The sequence below is a fragment of the Drosophila mojavensis genome, unplaced genomic scaffold (assembly GCF_018153725.1).
Source record: "Drosophila mojavensis isolate 15081-1352.22 unplaced genomic scaffold, ASM1815372v1 contig_136, whole genome shotgun sequence".
Taxonomy (NCBI): domain Eukaryota; kingdom Metazoa; phylum Arthropoda; class Insecta; order Diptera; family Drosophilidae; genus Drosophila; species Drosophila mojavensis.
This window is the reverse complement of record NW_025318667.1, coordinates 21469522-21487873: the sequence shown is the minus strand read 5'-3', so window position 1 is coordinate 21487873 and position 18352 is coordinate 21469522. Positions and strand designations below refer to the sequence as shown.

The following is an 18352-nucleotide window of genomic DNA, read 5'->3' as shown; positions in this document are numbered from 1 at the left end:
TAATGTTATACATATATTTTGTTTAAATATATAAAAACGTTCGTTTGACGTTTGACGTTTAAATGTCTTGCCAAATCGAGAAAAGCCAGATAATCGAAAGTCAATACTAATATTATATTTATATCGATTGGGAGAGTATATTAAATATACATTTAAGTATCACTAATTCTATATTTAAATTAAAAGTCAATATCTATAACATCGATAACAACAAAGATGGCGATAGCGAGCGATAAAAATCGATAGCATTTTCTATGGCTCTATTCATTATTTTAAAACCGTTGCCAAAGTAATTGAAATGTAAATCGATAACGCTATTGATGATCGTTAATCGGATTGAAAACGAGTTCTGTATCACCATCGATAACTGTTCAGCAGTCCAATACAATACATTTCAATCGATAGTCCTATCGATATATAAAAAATGCTCGTCTAATTAATAGAAATGGAAGTCGATAGATCTATAAATATTTCACAATATGATATCGATAACTATTAAATTGCGGTCGCTTCAATTCAACTTGAAGTTGATAACATTGTCGATAACTTATACATACTTGTGATTGATACTAATATATGTAACGATGCAACAATCGATTTATAACAATTACACATGCGAATTCAATTGATATCGAGATCGATATACATTTCACTATCGATCTAGCATTTTAATAACCTTAATACACTACCATTGCCATCACGCAAAGAGCATTCATCATTCGATATAGCTAAGCTATCAAAATCCCAAGAAATATAATATACTATATATATATATATATATAAAAAAAAAATTTTCATTTCGCTTTCAATTTCCGCTTCTCGTGCGGGTCAGAAAGGGTGTCTCGGGGACCCAGTTAATTCGTCTGTAATAAGTTGGCTGCGACGCGACGTCGCTGTCGCTGCAAGAGTCCAATAAGAATGTCGCTTGCCATATGATGATTATGGTTATTGTGCTGCGTCTCGCCCCTTATTTTCGTTTGCTCTTAATGAAGTTTATTAAGCGCAGCAACAGCAGCCGAAAGAGATCCAAAGCCAGCGATATATGGCAGTTGAAAGATGTCTGATTGGATTTGTCGGCTGTGCGTCTGTGCGTGTGCAAGCGAGAGAGCAACACAAATGAAGCGAGAAGAGCATCGCGACTAAAGAGAGTCGATGACTCATTATGAATTGTGAAGCAAACAAATGTCTGATAAGAAACTACGATAAAGATATGGATAGGTAGATAGATGGATGGTTCGTCCCTAGTTCAAGTCGAATCTTTGAATCATATCATATAATTGAATTATTCTATTCAAATTTATGTATGAGCCAGAGAAAGTCATAAAGTCACGCCATTTCTTAGATTCAAGCTGCTTTAGTAGAAGTTATTGTGATATTTTTATAATAATAAAAAAATTAAATAAAATAAAATAACAAAAAAATCGCAATATTTTCGGATCAGTATAATAATACTCCTCTGCTATAGAGTGAATAAGTTCAGATGCCCATATGCAGCTCTTTCGCCATGCTACAAGAGGCTTTGAGGCACACACACACACACACCCGTACACACTCACACACATACATATGTACATATGTATATTAATAGTTCTGCATGTGTAATGGCAACTCAAGTGTCAATCAAGCAGCTACTTGTGTTGCATTAACAAAGAAAATAAATTAATACAACAACAACAACAACAAGGAAGAAGAAGAAGTAGAAGCAGATAAATTTCCATGGCAGCTAAAAGTGTCAAACAAATCAGAGCGAGAAAATGAGCGGCATAAATAAAGCCAATTGGAAATGGAAGTAATGCATAATGCATATGTATAAGTAAACATATGCATGTGTGTGTGTATGTGTGTCTGCTTGTAACTGTGCCAGCGCTCGCTTGCAGCAAACTATGCAAACTGATGACAAAATTGTTTTACGCGCGCGACTCTTCAAATTGCATTAAAGTCGACAGCGACGTCGACTGCGGCAGCGACGCGTCGCCTGATAAAGCAACTGCTGCATGCTGTTTAGATTTGCAATGCACTCTATCTCTGTGTGCGTGTCTGCGTGTGTGTGTGTGTGTGTGTACTTTATATGCAATTGCCGCACTGCAGCAAGCATAGCGTGCATCAGGTTGCGCCTCTTGACTTGCCACTGCGATAGTTTTCGCTTGCGGGCGCAAAACGCGTGCGCAGCACGTCGACAGCCAAACGCGATTAGTCACACAGCTGTCCCAAAAGCCCCAAAGTCAGCTAACCAAAGAGCAGCACACACACACACACACATAGAGAGACACACACGCAGACACACACATAGACAGGGTAAGCCTCAACACTTGCTGCAATACGCAGCAAAGCAAAACACGCAATGCACAACATGCGCAATGCATTTTCTTCATGTTGCATCAGTGCCCCCAGACCCCCAGCACAACCCCTTCCCCCACCCACCCATCCTCTTCCCCCTTAAATGTGGTTGGTCGGGGGCGGCACAATGCAAGCCACTGTGTGCGGTTGGGCGCCTCTTTGCAATCAATTTGATTTAAATGTTGTTTTTTTCTTGTTTTTTTGTTTTTTTTTTTTTTTTTTTTTTTCATTTTACATTTTACTTTCAGCTGTTGCTTTTGCCTTTGCTTTTGCCACTATTACACATTTCCGAAATATTCTGTTAAATTATTTGATTTAATTGCACGCGAACATCATTTATGACATTACATATTACAACACTCATTTGCAGTGTTGACAACGGCCGTTTACATAATAAGAAGCCAGGCCAACTTGGGCCAGCGAGTGAAATGCAGTTTTCCGCATGTGAATGGCAATGCTTGTGTGTGTATGTATGTGTGTATGTAGGCTTGAGAAGGATGACACTGTTGATGATGTTCAGTATAATGATATTAAAGATTAGTGATGGCACGATTAACCATGCGATACATAATAATCGATTATTTTGTTTCCATAGGATTGAATGGATTGCAATTAATTGAAGCCATAGTAAAGAATAGTAAGAATAGTTGGAATATCATCAAGAGTAGAGCTATGATTATAGGGTTGAGAACGATAGCAATAATGATGTTCTGTATAATGTGGATAACGAAAGAAAGAAAAGCTATTGTTATGATTATAAGAATGATTACGATCATGATTATAATTATGTTAATGAATATAATTATAATGATTAATATGGTAATAATTATGGGTATGACAATAGTCATACTTATTATTAAGGATTATGCTAATGAATGATCATAATAATGCTAATGAAAATAAGAATTGGAATAAGAATGAGAATAATTATTATATTGAAATTCACATTACTAATGCAAATATTAAAGTTATACTAATGATGATATTAATGCTATTGCTAATTTAAGTGCTTATACTAATTCTAAACTCAGGCTTATTTCAATATAAGTGCTTAACGTTATAAAATAATAAAATTTATAATAATATAAAGTCGTAATCATAGTCACAAGATTAGTACTAAGAAAAATTTAAATAATAGTCATTATTATGTAATAATAAATATATATAATAATAAATATATATATATGGTTCATAGCTTATTCCAACCAGCACCTCAAAAAAAGTTTGTTGAATCTAAACTTTAAACTAATACAAAATCAATTCATATATTTAAAAAATATTTTTTCGTTATTTAAAATTGCTTAAAAAAAAAATTTTTATGAATTTCTTTTAATCTGTGACAGATCCGTTGAGATCGTTTGGAAAACACTTCATTTTTGGGAAGAATAGGTCGCATAAGCACGGAAACGTGTTTCGGTTTCACTTTCTCTCAACGGCTATGTAAATTTGTCGAGCCCAATAACACGATAGCACGACTTATAGAGAGACAATCAAAACGACTCGGAAAAGGCATGCAGTGAAATTTTCAACAGCCCTCGATTATGGTCGACTAATGTAATTATCATCAACATCAACATCATCATTATCATTGTTAACAACAATTCCAAGTTCAAGAATTCGCAGGCTAAAAACCTTTTCTTTGCGCTTGAATAAGGCGAATTAAATGCGTGAGAAAACAATTTTTTTTTCATTTATGTAGGGAAACTAAAGAATGACAGAACAGTTATAGGTATATCAGTTAAGAGCAGCATAAGGAAATTATCATTCAGGCTATGTATATATGTATATTGTATTGCAATGTTTCTATTTATATATTATTTCCTAGAAATTATTATAAACCAACTGCAAAATGCTGAATAAATTGACTTAAATTTCTTATATGATTGCTAACCACAATTAACATCAGTGAATTTCTTGATGGTATTCAATAGTCAGTAAATATAAATATATAGAAGTCATGCCTTCAACTTTTTGTATATTTATAAAGAAACAAAAGAATAAATAAATAAATATGCTTCATTCTATTATGGGATTCTTAATAAACAAATCAACGCTAGTCAAAGAATTTGCTGTAGAGAGATTTCTAGATTTATATAAAGAAATGGTCGATCATAGAAGATTCTCATTAGTATCTGGTGCGTAATACAGATCTACATATAATACCATAATCTATGATACGTATTATGATATTATATTCGAGAAAATCAGAATAAAAACAGAATAAAATCATTATACGCACAATTTGCATATTCAGTGGGTTCAATGGACATGGTTGAGGGTGGTGGGACTATATGGTATTGGATAATATATGGTATCATCTATTTATCTTCCACTTACCGTATTACGCCTGAAGTCGTACATGGAACTGACTCTCATATTGAGGTCCATTGGTTTGTTAATATTCTGGCAATCGCTGAATATATCGGGTGTTGTTCCGATTCGGATCATGGGCAGGACGGGATTGTAGTTATTGTTGTTGGTGTTGTTGTTGTTATTGGTGTTTTGGCTACTGGTGCTCAGGTTGCTGTTGCTGTTGCTCTTGTGTTTGTTAACGGTTTGCTGTTGTTGTTGTTGTTGTTGTTGATGGTTGCTCTTGCTGTTCGCGGTAAACACCTGCGAAATGCTGCGAAGAAAGGCGCGATAATCTCTCCTGTGCTCGATATCACCAGCCATGACTAGTCCCAGTGTCTTTGGTCCTGCACTCATAGCAGAGCTTTGATACGTTTGATTATTTTTGCTGCTGCTGCTATTGGTGTTGTTTGTTGTTATTGTTGTTATTACTTCATGAAGCTAACACACACATATACATACATATATATAGACCCACACACACACACACACAGAGAGATAGATATACGCGTGAGGTTCTCGTTTGCCCGTGATCAGCAGCTGCCAACTGAATATCTTGGCCTTTGTCTTCGGCCCTCAAGCTGCCAACACCAAAGCACAACAGAAACAACAAAAATAACAACAACGTGAGTGACACCTTCAAGACTGCGACAACGACTACGACTGCGGCGACGGCGACGGCGACTAGACTACGGCGACTGCAGCAACGACGACGACGACGACGACGACGACGGCGAATATAGCTCACAATTCTTATCGGCAAACGGCTGATAAGCTGTACGCAGCTTTAACGGTAGTTTCTGTGGCACTTACAGCAAAATCAATAAAAGAAAAATTAAAAACCATAAAAAAAAAAAAAAAAATAGTAGCTGAAAGATGTAGAAGAAGAAGAGCGCAAGTGCACGCCACCGTAGGCCCAAAGGTGGACGGAATCTGATTCGGACTGCGCGGACTTGTTCCAGACGACCAACTAAAGAGCACAGAACTAGCGACCGCATGGGCGCCAGCCGCAGTCGACGTTGGCAGCGACGGCAGCAGCGGGCACGTCACCGTTGTTGTAATCGTCGTTGTTGTTTGTTTGTTTTTTATTTATTTATTTTTATTTTTGTTCAATTCTTTTTTGTGTTGAATTTTATTTTTTTGTTTTGTTTAGTGTGTGCTTTGTTGTTGTTGTTGTGGAAGTACTTCTAGGTGACACAGTGGTGCGATATCAATTTGTTTGTCAAGCTGCATCAGATGTTTGGCTATGACTCAGCCTACGCTTATATGAATATATGGATCAGTTTATTAAAAGTCATATTAGATTAGATTAAGCTGAGTGGATTTTCAACAGCAATTTTCATTTGCTAGATAGGTAAATCGATAAGTCTATAGCCCATCGATCAAGGGCGAATCAGCTATTAAATATAACATAATTATTTATTTTTTTTTTTTTTAATTTATTAAATTTCTTTATTGAGAAATCTTCGAAATTAATATATGTATATATATTTTTAAACACTTTTTATTTGCGATTTTAAAATCCTAAAAAGTTATTAATATATTATATATTATATTATATTATATTAATATATTATTTTTTAAAATTTATTTTAATTTATAAAAGCATATATGTATATATCAAATTATTTTTTATTTCAAATTATTCCATTTTTTATTCTATTTTAATTTTATTTATTCATTGTATTTGCATTGCATTATATTTTTTATTTTAGTTTTTAATTCAGTATTTTGTATATATTTTTTATGCTTACATCTTTTACTCATTATTTTTATTTTTAGCTTTTTACTCAGAACTTCTCTACAATAAAATCTGAAGAATTTGTTTTTCACATTTTATTATACATTAAAATAGCATTCCGAATATTATATCACCCACACGGACTCAATAAGCACCAATAAAAAAAAAGAGAAAAAAATATGCTTTCTTTATTTATAGAAATTTGCAAATATGTATGTATATTAAAATGGTATTGTCTAGCTATGAAATACCAGTTTCAATTTGGCTTCGATCAGGCCTCGCATTGTTTGATATGCTAAATTCTGCTCCGAACATTAGAAACTCGTTTAACAAAAGGCTAAATGAATAAAGGGAATGAGTTGAAAACGCTTTCGCCGCGATGTGTGTGACAGCGGCGATAGCTTAAAGCTTAACTGATTGAATGCTATACTTAAGCTTTCACCGCAAAATTCTTGTATAACAAATGGCATGTCGACCACTGTGCCGTGGCGCTGTTAATGCTTTTTTACACTTTGCTGGTGTTTATCAATGCCTACGGTTATTGCCGTCTATCGCCGTGTACCCTTACGTCATGTGCGAGTGTATGTGTATATCTCTCTCACTCACTCTCTGTGTGGGTGAGCATTGTGTGTGTATTGTTAGATTTAAATTGATGTTGGACACTTGATTTGTTTTTGTGTTAGCCAACCGCATTAGCTTGCAACGCTTACTCATTTGGCACTCAAGATACTAACGGCATGGCCGTTGTTAACGGTTAGCGCGAATTGACAATTGCAATTTCCAATTGCAGTTCACAGTTCACAAATGTCGCGCGCGTCACGTACGCGTTTTAATTAAATGCCACTGAAGTTAGCTCTGCTGGAAATGTTGAAACCGCGCGCTCTGCATCTGAAAACGAAATCAAAGCAGCGACATTAACAGTTAAACAGCGACGCTGGCGGTGGCGGCAACGGTGACGGTGCCGATGGGGCCCACTTGGCGGCTTCCCGGTTGACACACGACTGACTAACCGACTAAAGCTAGCCCAAATGGCAGTCGCACGAAATCCAAAATCCAAAATCAAAATGAAAACCAAAACACAAACAATAAGCACAAAATAGATGTAACCAAAGCTAAAGAAACTGACAAACTGAAAAATAAAAGAAAACAAAAACAACAACAAAAACGCCGGCAGAGACAGCGGCAGAACGGTCGCACCCCTCATCAAGCGGAGCCCCCGCAAAAAAAGACGACGACGACGACCACACGATGACTTTTGAATAATATTTACATTTAGTGTGTGTGCATGCGTGTACGTGTGTGTGTGTGTGTGTGTGTGTGCGTGCTTAACGCAGGCAGCGAGCCGCGCTGTTAACGTGCGCGAAACAAAAGCTACAGCTGCAGCGTCTAAGGCAGCGAAGGCGAAGAGCGAACGAAACAAGGCACAGACACAAAATATAAATGACGAAATTATAGCAACAGCAGCAGCAGCAGCAACAACTACTTAGTGTATAAGTAATGCACATTAAAATGTGTATGGCAGAAGCGCAAAGCGAAAACGACTAGCGAAAAGCAGACTGCGAAAAACAACAACAGCAACAGAAGTAAACAGCAGAAGCTAAGAAAAACGCTGGCAAAACGCGCGCGACTTATGCACGTGCTACGCGCAAGCGTATGTGTGTGTGTGCGTGTGTAGGCAAGTGGGCATGCGTTTGTCAATAGAGCGCGTTTCAGTGCCAGAAGTACAAAGGAGAGAGTGAGAGAAAAACAGAGCCGCAGCGCAAGTGTGCAGCTTGCTTAGCATTTGAGTTGATTTGTTGCTACTGCAGTGCTAACTGAAATCTTTACTGTAATAAAAACGCAGATATTTTACATTGCATATTATAAATTGTAAATAAATGTATTAAAATATTGAGCAAACTTTTTTAAATTGTAAAATAATTGAAAACAAAAATGTTATTTAACATGTAAATTATATAGATTATATATGTATGTATTTATTCAGAAAATATATAAATATACATACATATGCATGTATGTATGTATGTAAAATCACTCAATCTTAGCTCTTCTGAAATCAATCTAAGAGCTATTTGATCGTATGACCAGATACAGTTTTATTTATTGTAAAGCGACTCTTAGCTTATATGTATTTCTATATAGTCCTACATACCTTTAGACAATTTACATATGTATGTTTGTGAAACTATAATGCAAAATCAGGTCAAATATTGTTTTAGCATGGAAACCCTTAGGCTTTATTTCAATTATGATCAACTTACATCCCTAGCGTTTCTAGGTTTTGTGGTTAGCTCCGATAGCTTCAATCTTTCGGGCACGAGCATCTCGTACTTCTCGCTCCACCGTGGAGTAGAGAGACTCCTTCTCATCTTACCCGCATGTTTTAGTAATCGTCACAAAACTTGCCAAGCTAATGTATCGATAAAAATCGATAAGTCTACCAACCAAAAATCAAAAGATCGACAATTTTAATAGAATATGAAATATATATATATACATACATATATCTATATATATTTGCGCATACCACTCATTTGATCTATAATGTAAAAACTATATAGACACATACGTATGTAGACAACTAAATGTATATATGTATATATATACATACACATACGAGTATATATGTATACATACATATATACGCCTCATACATAAACAAACTATGCACAGAGTTGGATGGTTAACAATTGAGGATTGCTGGAATCTGAAAGAATTTAATGTATGTATGTATGTATGTATGTATGTATGTATGTTTGTATGTATGTATGTATGTATGTTTGCTTGTTAAGTGAAGCAGGCAACAGCGACTAGGCGGGACTCTCGAGCAGCGTGAGGGATGAGGTGGAGCTGCGGATGCTGCGCAGCTCGCACAGCTCGTCCATGAGGTCGCGAAAGAGCATCGGATTGACATTGACGCTGACCTTCATCAGAAGGAACCAATCGCCGATGGTCAGATCCCTGAAGACGTGCTGCACATGCTGTTTGGTCATATAGCGCAATTGGCTGCGTATCATCAGCTCGCGCAGCGTCCGGCTGAGCATCATGGCCAGGCGACAGAGCAGATTCAGGCCGGACATGAAGGCCATCAGCAGGAACCAGCACCAGAGGCACACGAAGATCTTCTCGTTCAGTATGTTCAGCGGCAGTATGCATAGATTGTCCATGATGCTGGCCGTACCGCTGGCCCCATATTTCAGCACCTCGCACTTGGCGATCTTGGGGAAGACCCGCGACGAGATGTGATTCCAGCGATCCCAGTCGTACAGCGGTATCGTGGCCAGCGCATGCAGATATTTGCTCCAGAATCCATTGAGGAACACCTCCAGCGCCAGGATGTTGAGTATCTGAAATGGTAGAGCGAAAAGTGGAGTCAACCGCAGCTCGCTCAGCTCGCTCATCCCGGCTACTCACGCTGATCACAAAGTTGAGGATCTCGCAGAAGACATACTTGGCCATGTAGCAGTAGTGCATGTCCTCATAGTCGGTGGTAAAGTACTTCACCAGCAGTCGGAGGCGCGTGTTGTACGTCTGCTCCGAGAGCAGCGCCTCGCCCACCTCCGAGCAGAGCTGCTTCAGTCGCTGGCCCTCCCACACCTTCCACAGGCACGACGGGAAGTAGAAGATGAACGATTGGAACAGCAGCAGGATGATCACCCACTGATAGTAGCGCAAATAGACGCGCTGCGTCTGGCCGCGCACCTCGGGCCCGACGCCCTCGGCTATCGATATCGCCCGCGCGTACTCCTCATTGTAGTCGGCCAGGCGACGCAGGCTGACCCGGCCGCGTCCGGCACGGCTGGTTGGCGGCGTCGGCAGCAGCTGACGGGGATCGGTGGAGTTGTCCACCTTGATGATGTAGGTGCCCATCGTCCAGCAATAGGACTGCACATAGTTAATGTTCTTCTCCTCGCTGATGCACTGTATCGGATCCCCGAAATACTGACGGGCCGACAGCAGCAGGGAGCACGTCAGCAGGATTACCACCGTGCACTTGGAGTGAATGGTGAAGACGGCATCGTAGATGCGTATCGATTTGAATTGTAAATACTTGGACAATGGCTTCACAGCCGAATACATTTCCTCCGCCTCAGGAAAGAGTACCTCGACGACTGTGTCCAATTCTCAAACTCCTGCTCAGTCCGTAGGCTGTAGGCTGTAGGCTGTGGCGCTGCTGCTGCGTGACTGGCCTCTCCCTTGCACCAGTGCCCGTGCACCGTGCGCTGTTAATGTTGTCCTCTCACTCGCACTTCAGCTGTGCTGCTGCTGCTTCTTCTTCTGCCTGTGACAGCTCGGCTCGGCTCCTGCTTCTTCTTCTTATTGCTATTCTTCTTCTTCTTCTTCCACTGCGCTGCAAGTTTGAACGGTAAGTTTTTACAGCTCGTGTTTTGTTGTTTTTGTAAATATAGTTTTCCTTCTATTTGTATATGTATTTATTTATTAATTTATTAATTTCTGTGTTTATTTTTTTTTTTTTTTTTTTTTTTTTTTTTGTTTTTCTGGGTTCTTGTGACTGTTGCTGTTGTTGCTGTTTAGGGTTCCTGCAGCTGACTTGCACCCGCACACTCACTTGCCGGCCTAAGGGTAGCGACACAAACAAAATGTTGATTGTCGCTCGGCTTTACATATTTGTGTGTGCTGCCCCTCATCATTACATTTTACATAAAATATACGTTTACGTTTTCACATTTCAATTTAAACACACAATTCTCTAATAAATAAATATAAATAATATGTGAATATGTGTGTGAATATGTCATTTTGTTGCTATTCTTTTTAAATATTTTATTGTCCCAGCTTCGATAGGCCGCATCGATGCGTATCGATGAACGAAAGCACATTCATCATTTAATCCGTGCATTTTCTTTCTCCTTTGAGAAGAAGTCGAGCAACAAAAATTTATTGCATGCTTTTAGGCGCTGCTGAAAATTCGCTCGCAGTTTGACAGTCACTGCGCTGGCCACTTCATTTGGTTTTTCATGAATAATAAAACGCAAACACTTGTTTAATTAATGTATTACATTTATTCTACAAAAAAGTATCAGTGTGTGTGTGTGTGTGTGTGTGTGTATACTGCGCCCATAATCAGCCTTAATTAATTGATTCGTTTTGCGTTGAGGCACGTCCTTGGTGGCAAAAAAAAAAAAAAAAAAAGTTAAGAGAGAGAAGAAACCAAAACTTCAATTGCCAATTAGTCCAAGTTCAAGAATCCAATTATTGAAGGTATCTGCAATTAGCAGCAACATCATGAAAAGAGAAACAACAACAATCATATATAAATATATATATATATATATATATATGTATATAAATATTAAAACATATTAACAAAGCACACGCACAAGCAAACTAATTAGCATAAATCAAATTAATTTATTTGCCTTTGCGGCCCTGGCCAACGAGCGACATCTCGCACCGCGCACAGCCAATAAAACGAAAATAAATAATAATAATAGTAATAATAATAGAAAATATATATGTAGCCGAAATATGTCACTGTGTGAACGTATGCCAGCAATAAATGGAGCATTTAGCTTTATTTATTTATTTTTATTGCAAATATTTGAAAATTCAATTTTTAACCAGATTGTGGTAAGTGTATGGAAATGAGGCTAACGAGGTTAAGGTTAGGGTGTCCCTAGTGGGCTACGAACGGCTGGATAAGGTAGAATGTGATGAGATATGTATGAAATATGGAGAGTCTGTCTATCTACCAGAGTAAAACAGTTTCTAAATTAGGTATCGCTAGATTTTAGAGTCCTTGAGAAGTCCTTGAGAAGTATCGATAATAAGCAAATCGAATTTGTTATCGATATATAACATGTAACGGATATGATTATGATATAGATACAGAGTTATAGGATAGACAGATGAAAGAGAACACTAACTAGAGGAGAGGCGAGAGAGGATAGAGAGTAGAGGATGATGAATAAAAGATAGAGGAGAGAGAAACGAGGAGAGAAGATGGAAGAGAGAAGATACAGAAGAGGGGAGAGTGGGGTGAGGATAGATGGTAGAGGAGGAGGAGGAGGGAGAGAGAATAGAGGAGATGGAGAGACGAGAGGGAATAGAGGAAAAGCGGGAAAAGGTAATAGAGAATATAAGATACAGAAGAGAGAATAAAGGATAGAGATTGATGTGATTTCATTTCATTAAATAAGTCTTTTAAGCTCTTATTTCATCAGCCATTATTTATATACAGTGAGTAACATTAATATTATTTATTTATTCATTTTATTTATTTGCTTATTTTTTTCAACTTCAGGCGCCTATAAAACATATAATATTAATAAAAAATAAAAGATCCGAATTTTAATGTTACTCACTGTATATGTAGAGATACATATTAGACATATATATATGGTCATATAATAGAATCCTGCACTTTCCCCCTTTCTTCACATATTCTATACTGTATTTAAGTAAAGTAATCATAAAGCTGGGAATTAAGATAAAAATACAGTTTTCATTATAGTAATTGCGATTAGTCGCCTCAGAAGTAATCTTAAATTGAATTGAAATTGCATTAAAATTAACTCAACAAAACAAATTAAAGCCAGAGTTACAGCTCGTAATTGTAATTAGTAACTAAATTAAGTATCTGCTTTATGATATATTTCACATATTAAATATACGGACTTCCAAGTCATAAAGAAAAGAAAATCGTTAAAAATACATAAAGTCTCGCTAAGCAGTGCGGTATTCCCTGAACTTGACCTCCAATGCCGCTCAATCAGACAAACAGTAACAGCAACAGCAACAACAACAACAACAACAACAGGCAACAACAACAAGCAACAGTCAACAGACAAAAGCAACAGCAATAAAATGTTGCTTAAACACGTCTCGAATCGCAGCTCTGCGCTCGCATGAGATGCTGCCCCAGCTCTCGGCTGCTCATGCGCAGAGCTCCGAATGAATTACACAGCGGACAGATGCGAGCTCGGCTTTTATTTGAATACCCTAGAGTTCGTCTGGAAAAAGTCAACTGAGCATATACCCTGAGCGAATTGATGACGATCATTTGGGCAACTCTATTGCTGCCCAAATACGGAATACGATAGACTGAATATATGTACATATATATTCCTGGACATGATTAACAACCAAGTGAAGCAGGCTCCGTTCGTTTACCTTTCCGGCTAGCCATCCCTCTGTTCGTCGGTCTGTCTACGGATATTTAACAGATAACTAATAAAACTGTCTGTCGTCCGTCTGTCTACCACTCGGACTGCCTGTCCGTCCGTCTGTTTACATATATTTAACAGATAACTGATAGATCTGGCTATCTTTCTGTCGGTCTGTCTATTATTCAGACTATCCGTGCGTCCGTCTTTCTGCCACTCGCACTGCCTGTCCGTCCGTCCGTCTTTTTCCACTCGGACTGCCTGTCCGTCCGTTTGTCTACAGACAGATAACTGATAAATCTGGCTATCTGTCGTCCGTCTGTCTACCTCTCGGACTAACTATCCGTCCGTCTGTCTATTATTCGGACTATCCGTGCCTCCGTCTTTCTGCCACTCGGACTGTCTATCCGGCCGTTTGCCTACCATTCGGACTGCCTGTCTGTCTGTCTGTCTATCACTCTGTCTGATGAATCTGACTCTGTCTGTCCGTCCGACTATCTATCAGTCTGACTTCTATTCCGTCTAAACCACAAAAATTGTGAACTGTAGTCACAGATTATATCAAACTATAATTATATAAGCACATCTCAAGTATCAGGTCCCCAAAATACCTCATCATCTAAAAATCAATTTAGCTTGGGATAGCTGCTCCGATCTGCCAGCATTGATAAATGTTTGGGTCTTTTAAGTTATGCTTAGACACTTCTCTTCTAGTTAACTAAGACTCTCATCTGCAACTGAAAAAAGTAAAATTATCTCAAAATTATTTAATTACTGTTGAATCTTAATGGGTTTAACTCCAGCCATAAACACGGAGTTGTCGAGTTCCCATTGCTTTTATAGACATATGTGACGTCATTTCTAGTTTCATTTGCAACTACAGATTATAAATAGAGCTAAAGAGAATTACTTGCAACTTTAAACTATACCAAAAGCAATTGTCACACTCTTCTAGATATAATCATGGATCTGAATTAGATCAATTCTTTATCTAGAATCAATTCTAGATCAATTTCTTTATCTAGAAATTGCTTTCTCTTATTCATATCGCATTATTATAACAGGCGCCTCATGTATCAATCATAAGGCAAAAAATTGAGTTACTTTTTATTCGTTATGGAAACTTTTCGTTTGTCCTAAGTTTTCTTAACTAAGCCACATCGCATCAGTTTACAGTAGATATATGGCATACATATGTGACATATGTGATATGATATATGTGAATAACATATGTTAACTTACATAACATACATATAATATAACATACATTCAAGAGGTATTTCCATGCCGAATCTACCTCGTTATTTCCTGACTTCCATTCAAATTGTTCATATTGTTTTAATTTTAATTTTTGTTTGGTTTTTTGGGGCCATTGATCGGCGGCTTTATTAGTATTTCTGGTTGTATTGTAAAACGATTTCGGGCCCCTCATCAAGACGAACGCGGAAGCGGAGAAACAGAAATGAATATAAGAAGAAGAAGAACAAGCACTGCCACGCACACGGCATAAGAACTAAGCAAAATACGAGGAAAGAGAAAAATCCCACAAAAAATAAATCTAGAAGAACTCCAATTTGTATCTTTCGGTGTTTTTGGTGCTGTCGTTTGTAAAGTAATTGTGACTTGCGATTTTTAACGATTTACGTGTTGAGTCTGTTCCGCAACGCTGAGCGCAATTATAATTTAGATACTAGAGCGTATAGCCAGAGATACAGATGCACGAAAGCAACAGATGCTGGCCAAGACAAACAGGGCTGAAATATATTCTCTACATGTATCACAGATTCGTTTAGAAGAGAGAGAGAGAGAGAGAGAGAGAGAGAGACAGGGAGAGAGAGGGAAATGGACACTAAGGCAGAGCTAATTGGCTATACAGATAAATGGTTTAGGTTTTGCAACAAACACTTTAAAAATAGGACTTTGATCTATTTGCGAGATACTAAAGACTGGTTAAGCTTAGCAGAGAGGAATAGCAAGAGAGAGGGAGATAAGGAAATATGAACAGAACTAATTGGAGTTAGAGATCTGAATAGGGCTTAGAAAAGGGAAAAGAGAAAGGAATAAAGAGTGCATATAGACAGAGCGAGAGGGGACAGAGAGAGAGGGAGAGATAGATAGAGATAAAGAGAGAGAGAGAGAGAGGGAGAGGCATGGACAGATGTCTTCTCTTTCTTTCTTTCTCCTTCAACTCTCTTGAGAGACCACAGGCCAAAGCTAATCATATAAGAATAAATTTGTCTTGGTTATTTTAGTGGGAGGAGGAGGAGGAGAGGGAGAAGAGAGACACAAAGAGTGAGCTACGAGAGTAAGATACGATCAGAGCTAAAAATAGATCAATATATAATATATTTGATGTCTTGTAAAGAATGTTTTATAATTAGAACTACGCATTAGAGACTGGTCCAGGCTAGTAGAGAGAAAGAGAGAGAGAGAGAGAGAGAGAGAGAGAGAGAGAGAGAGAGAGATAGTCAGAGATAATTATGCACACACATACATATTCATAATTACATTGCAAAACATTGCCCAAATCCCATTTGGGGCAGCGAACATAGCAATTATTGATATTTAATTAGTAACGCCCATTGGCCGCAGCGTTTTGGCCAAATATGTGTAAGCCAAACTAGCAAATTGAAATTGATGTTTTGCCATTTGCATTTCGTTTTCACTTCAAATTTTGTGCATTTAATTTTTTCATTTAAGCTCAAATGTTTTCATTTTAAATAACTATCAGCTAAAGCTCATGTCAAAAGCAATTCAATAAATCGTTTGCTTTATTTTCATTTTTAATTAAAAGTCTGACAAGAGTTTAATAAGTTAATTGGCATTAACTCAAAAACTCGTATATACATATATATATACATATACTTTTTTTGTTCAATTCAACTTTTTTACATTTACAAATTTTTACTTTTTTTGCCATTTATATTTAAATAACTTTTTATACATTTTTATTTGCTTATATATTTTCAATTTGTCGTATATTGTTTTCTGTTTTTTTTTTTGCTTCTTTTTAGACTATATAGATCTATCTAGAGTTTCCTATCAAGCACATTTTTGGCTTTATTTTCAATTTATACTAATATGTGGGCCTTCAGCTATAACTGTGCCATCAGACTTTAAAAATGTTGCCATAAAAAAAAATTTCTCTAGGTGCTCATATAGAATAAGGTAAACAAGTCTTCATCGATATATTTAATATATGTTTGTGAATGCCTCTATAAGGAAATACACCTACGTCAATCTTAAGCATTTCATCGTCACCGTCTCGAACTAGATTCTGATCTGTTTTTACCAAATTTGCATACTAGCCTATAAAAGTATATACATACATATATGCCACATAAACATCTAGTCTATAATATACGGAAGAATTCGCACAAACAGCATCCAAAAATTGAACTGTATAAAAAAGCTCTTTAGCTGAATCAGGAAAAAGGCAGATCGCGATCATGTGAACTTATGAATATATGACCACATATAATGCTGAGATATATTCACATATGCATATAGTCGCATATGTGGGAAAGTACGGTTCAATTAGCGATCATCTGATAAAGACTTGTGCAGCTGCATAACTAAATTCAAATCGAAGCAAGATTAAAAGCGCATTGGCAAAACGGACAGAGATCTATAATATATGCAATAAACAATAAATACAATATAACTAATACTATAATAGTAATACTGTCTGAAAGAAAACCGCGGAAGAAGCAGAAGCAAAGCAATACGCAAAATATTTCCGGTACAATTTATTGTGTTTTTTTTTTTTTTTCCCCCGTTTGCATTTATCTCAAGTCAAGCCCATCGATCATATTATGTTAATTTAGCCTCTGATAGAAAACAATATAAATCAAATTTTTGTTATTTTTGTCTATATATGTATATACATAGTTTTGTGCGTGTGTGTGTGTGTGTTTTTTTTTTAGCCGCCTTGACCGTGTGCCACGGACAAGGCTGCTAATTGGCCACGATCCACAAATTTGTGGTTAACAGCTCGACGTTAATTGCTGCGCGGGCTGCGCAGTTTGCACCTGAAACGGAATTCAATACTACAAATCCTTTGCACACTCACCTTGGTGGCAAAATCATCCTCCGGCTGCTCAGCGGGCGGCGCCATTCTATGAAAGCTACGTTGCTTTACGTTACGTTTCGTTGCGTTGCGTTTGCTTCAGTTACAGTTACAGTGGCAGTTACCGTTGCAGTTGCCGTTGCATTTGCTGTATGCTAATTGCAGATAATTATGATTTGCACCAACAGGCCATAAATTGTCATGCTTTTGACTTAGAACAGACCTAATAAACGCACAAGAAACGAAAGAAAACAACAACAGAAAACCAAAAAAAAAAAAATAAAATAAAATAAAATTCAAAACAAAGATGCAACAACTGTTGTTTACAGAGCTCTTGCACTTGCTTAGCGACAGCTCAATTGACGAACCGTTTCGTCTTGCGTTTAGTTTATAACTGACAACAAAGCCGATCGCTAACAAGTTCAATGCGTTCGCCTTTTCCTCTGCCTCTGCTGCCATCGCCGTCGCCAACGACTTTGTCTGCTGCTCTCCTCCGTCGCTTTCGTCTTTGCCGCTGCCGCCGCTCTTCCTCCTCATCTTCGCCATCATAATCGACGTTCACTTCGCCGTCGCTCTCTTCGTCAAACTCGCCGTGCAGCTTCGGCTTCGGCTTCGACTTCGGCATCGGCCTCGGCTTCGGGTTTCGCCATGCCGCGTTCGTTGGAACTGAGGGTTGACTCATTTGTTCTGTTGCCATGGCTTGCGGCTTAGGTGAAACTGGTTCTAGTT

At 37.7% G+C, this 18352-nt stretch overlaps 1 protein-coding gene and 1 long non-coding RNA gene across 2 annotated transcripts; both read right to left on the bottom strand.

The window, feature by feature from the left end:
- Positions 1 to 8893: 8893 nt before the first annotated feature.
- LOC6584424 (innexin inx5) lies at positions 8894 to 10890 on the bottom strand. Its single transcript, XM_002010043.4, has 2 exons — positions 9842 to 10890; positions 8894 to 9774 (listed from the first exon to the last, which is right to left on the bottom strand). The coding sequence occupies exons 1-2, from the start codon at positions 10505 to 10507 to the stop codon at positions 9238 to 9240; spliced, it is 1203 nt and encodes a 400-aa protein (XP_002010079.1). The 5' UTR covers positions 10508 to 10890; the 3' UTR covers positions 8894 to 9237.
- A 541-nt stretch (positions 10891 to 11431) lies between these two features.
- On the bottom strand, positions 11432 to 18159 carry LOC116804512. The gene is made up of 2 exons (XR_004364493.2): positions 17627 to 18159; positions 11432 to 11654 (listed from the first exon to the last, which is right to left on the bottom strand). It is a non-coding gene; the product is annotated as an uncharacterized LOC116804512 (long non-coding RNA).
- Between the last annotated feature and the right edge of the window lie 193 nt (positions 18160 to 18352).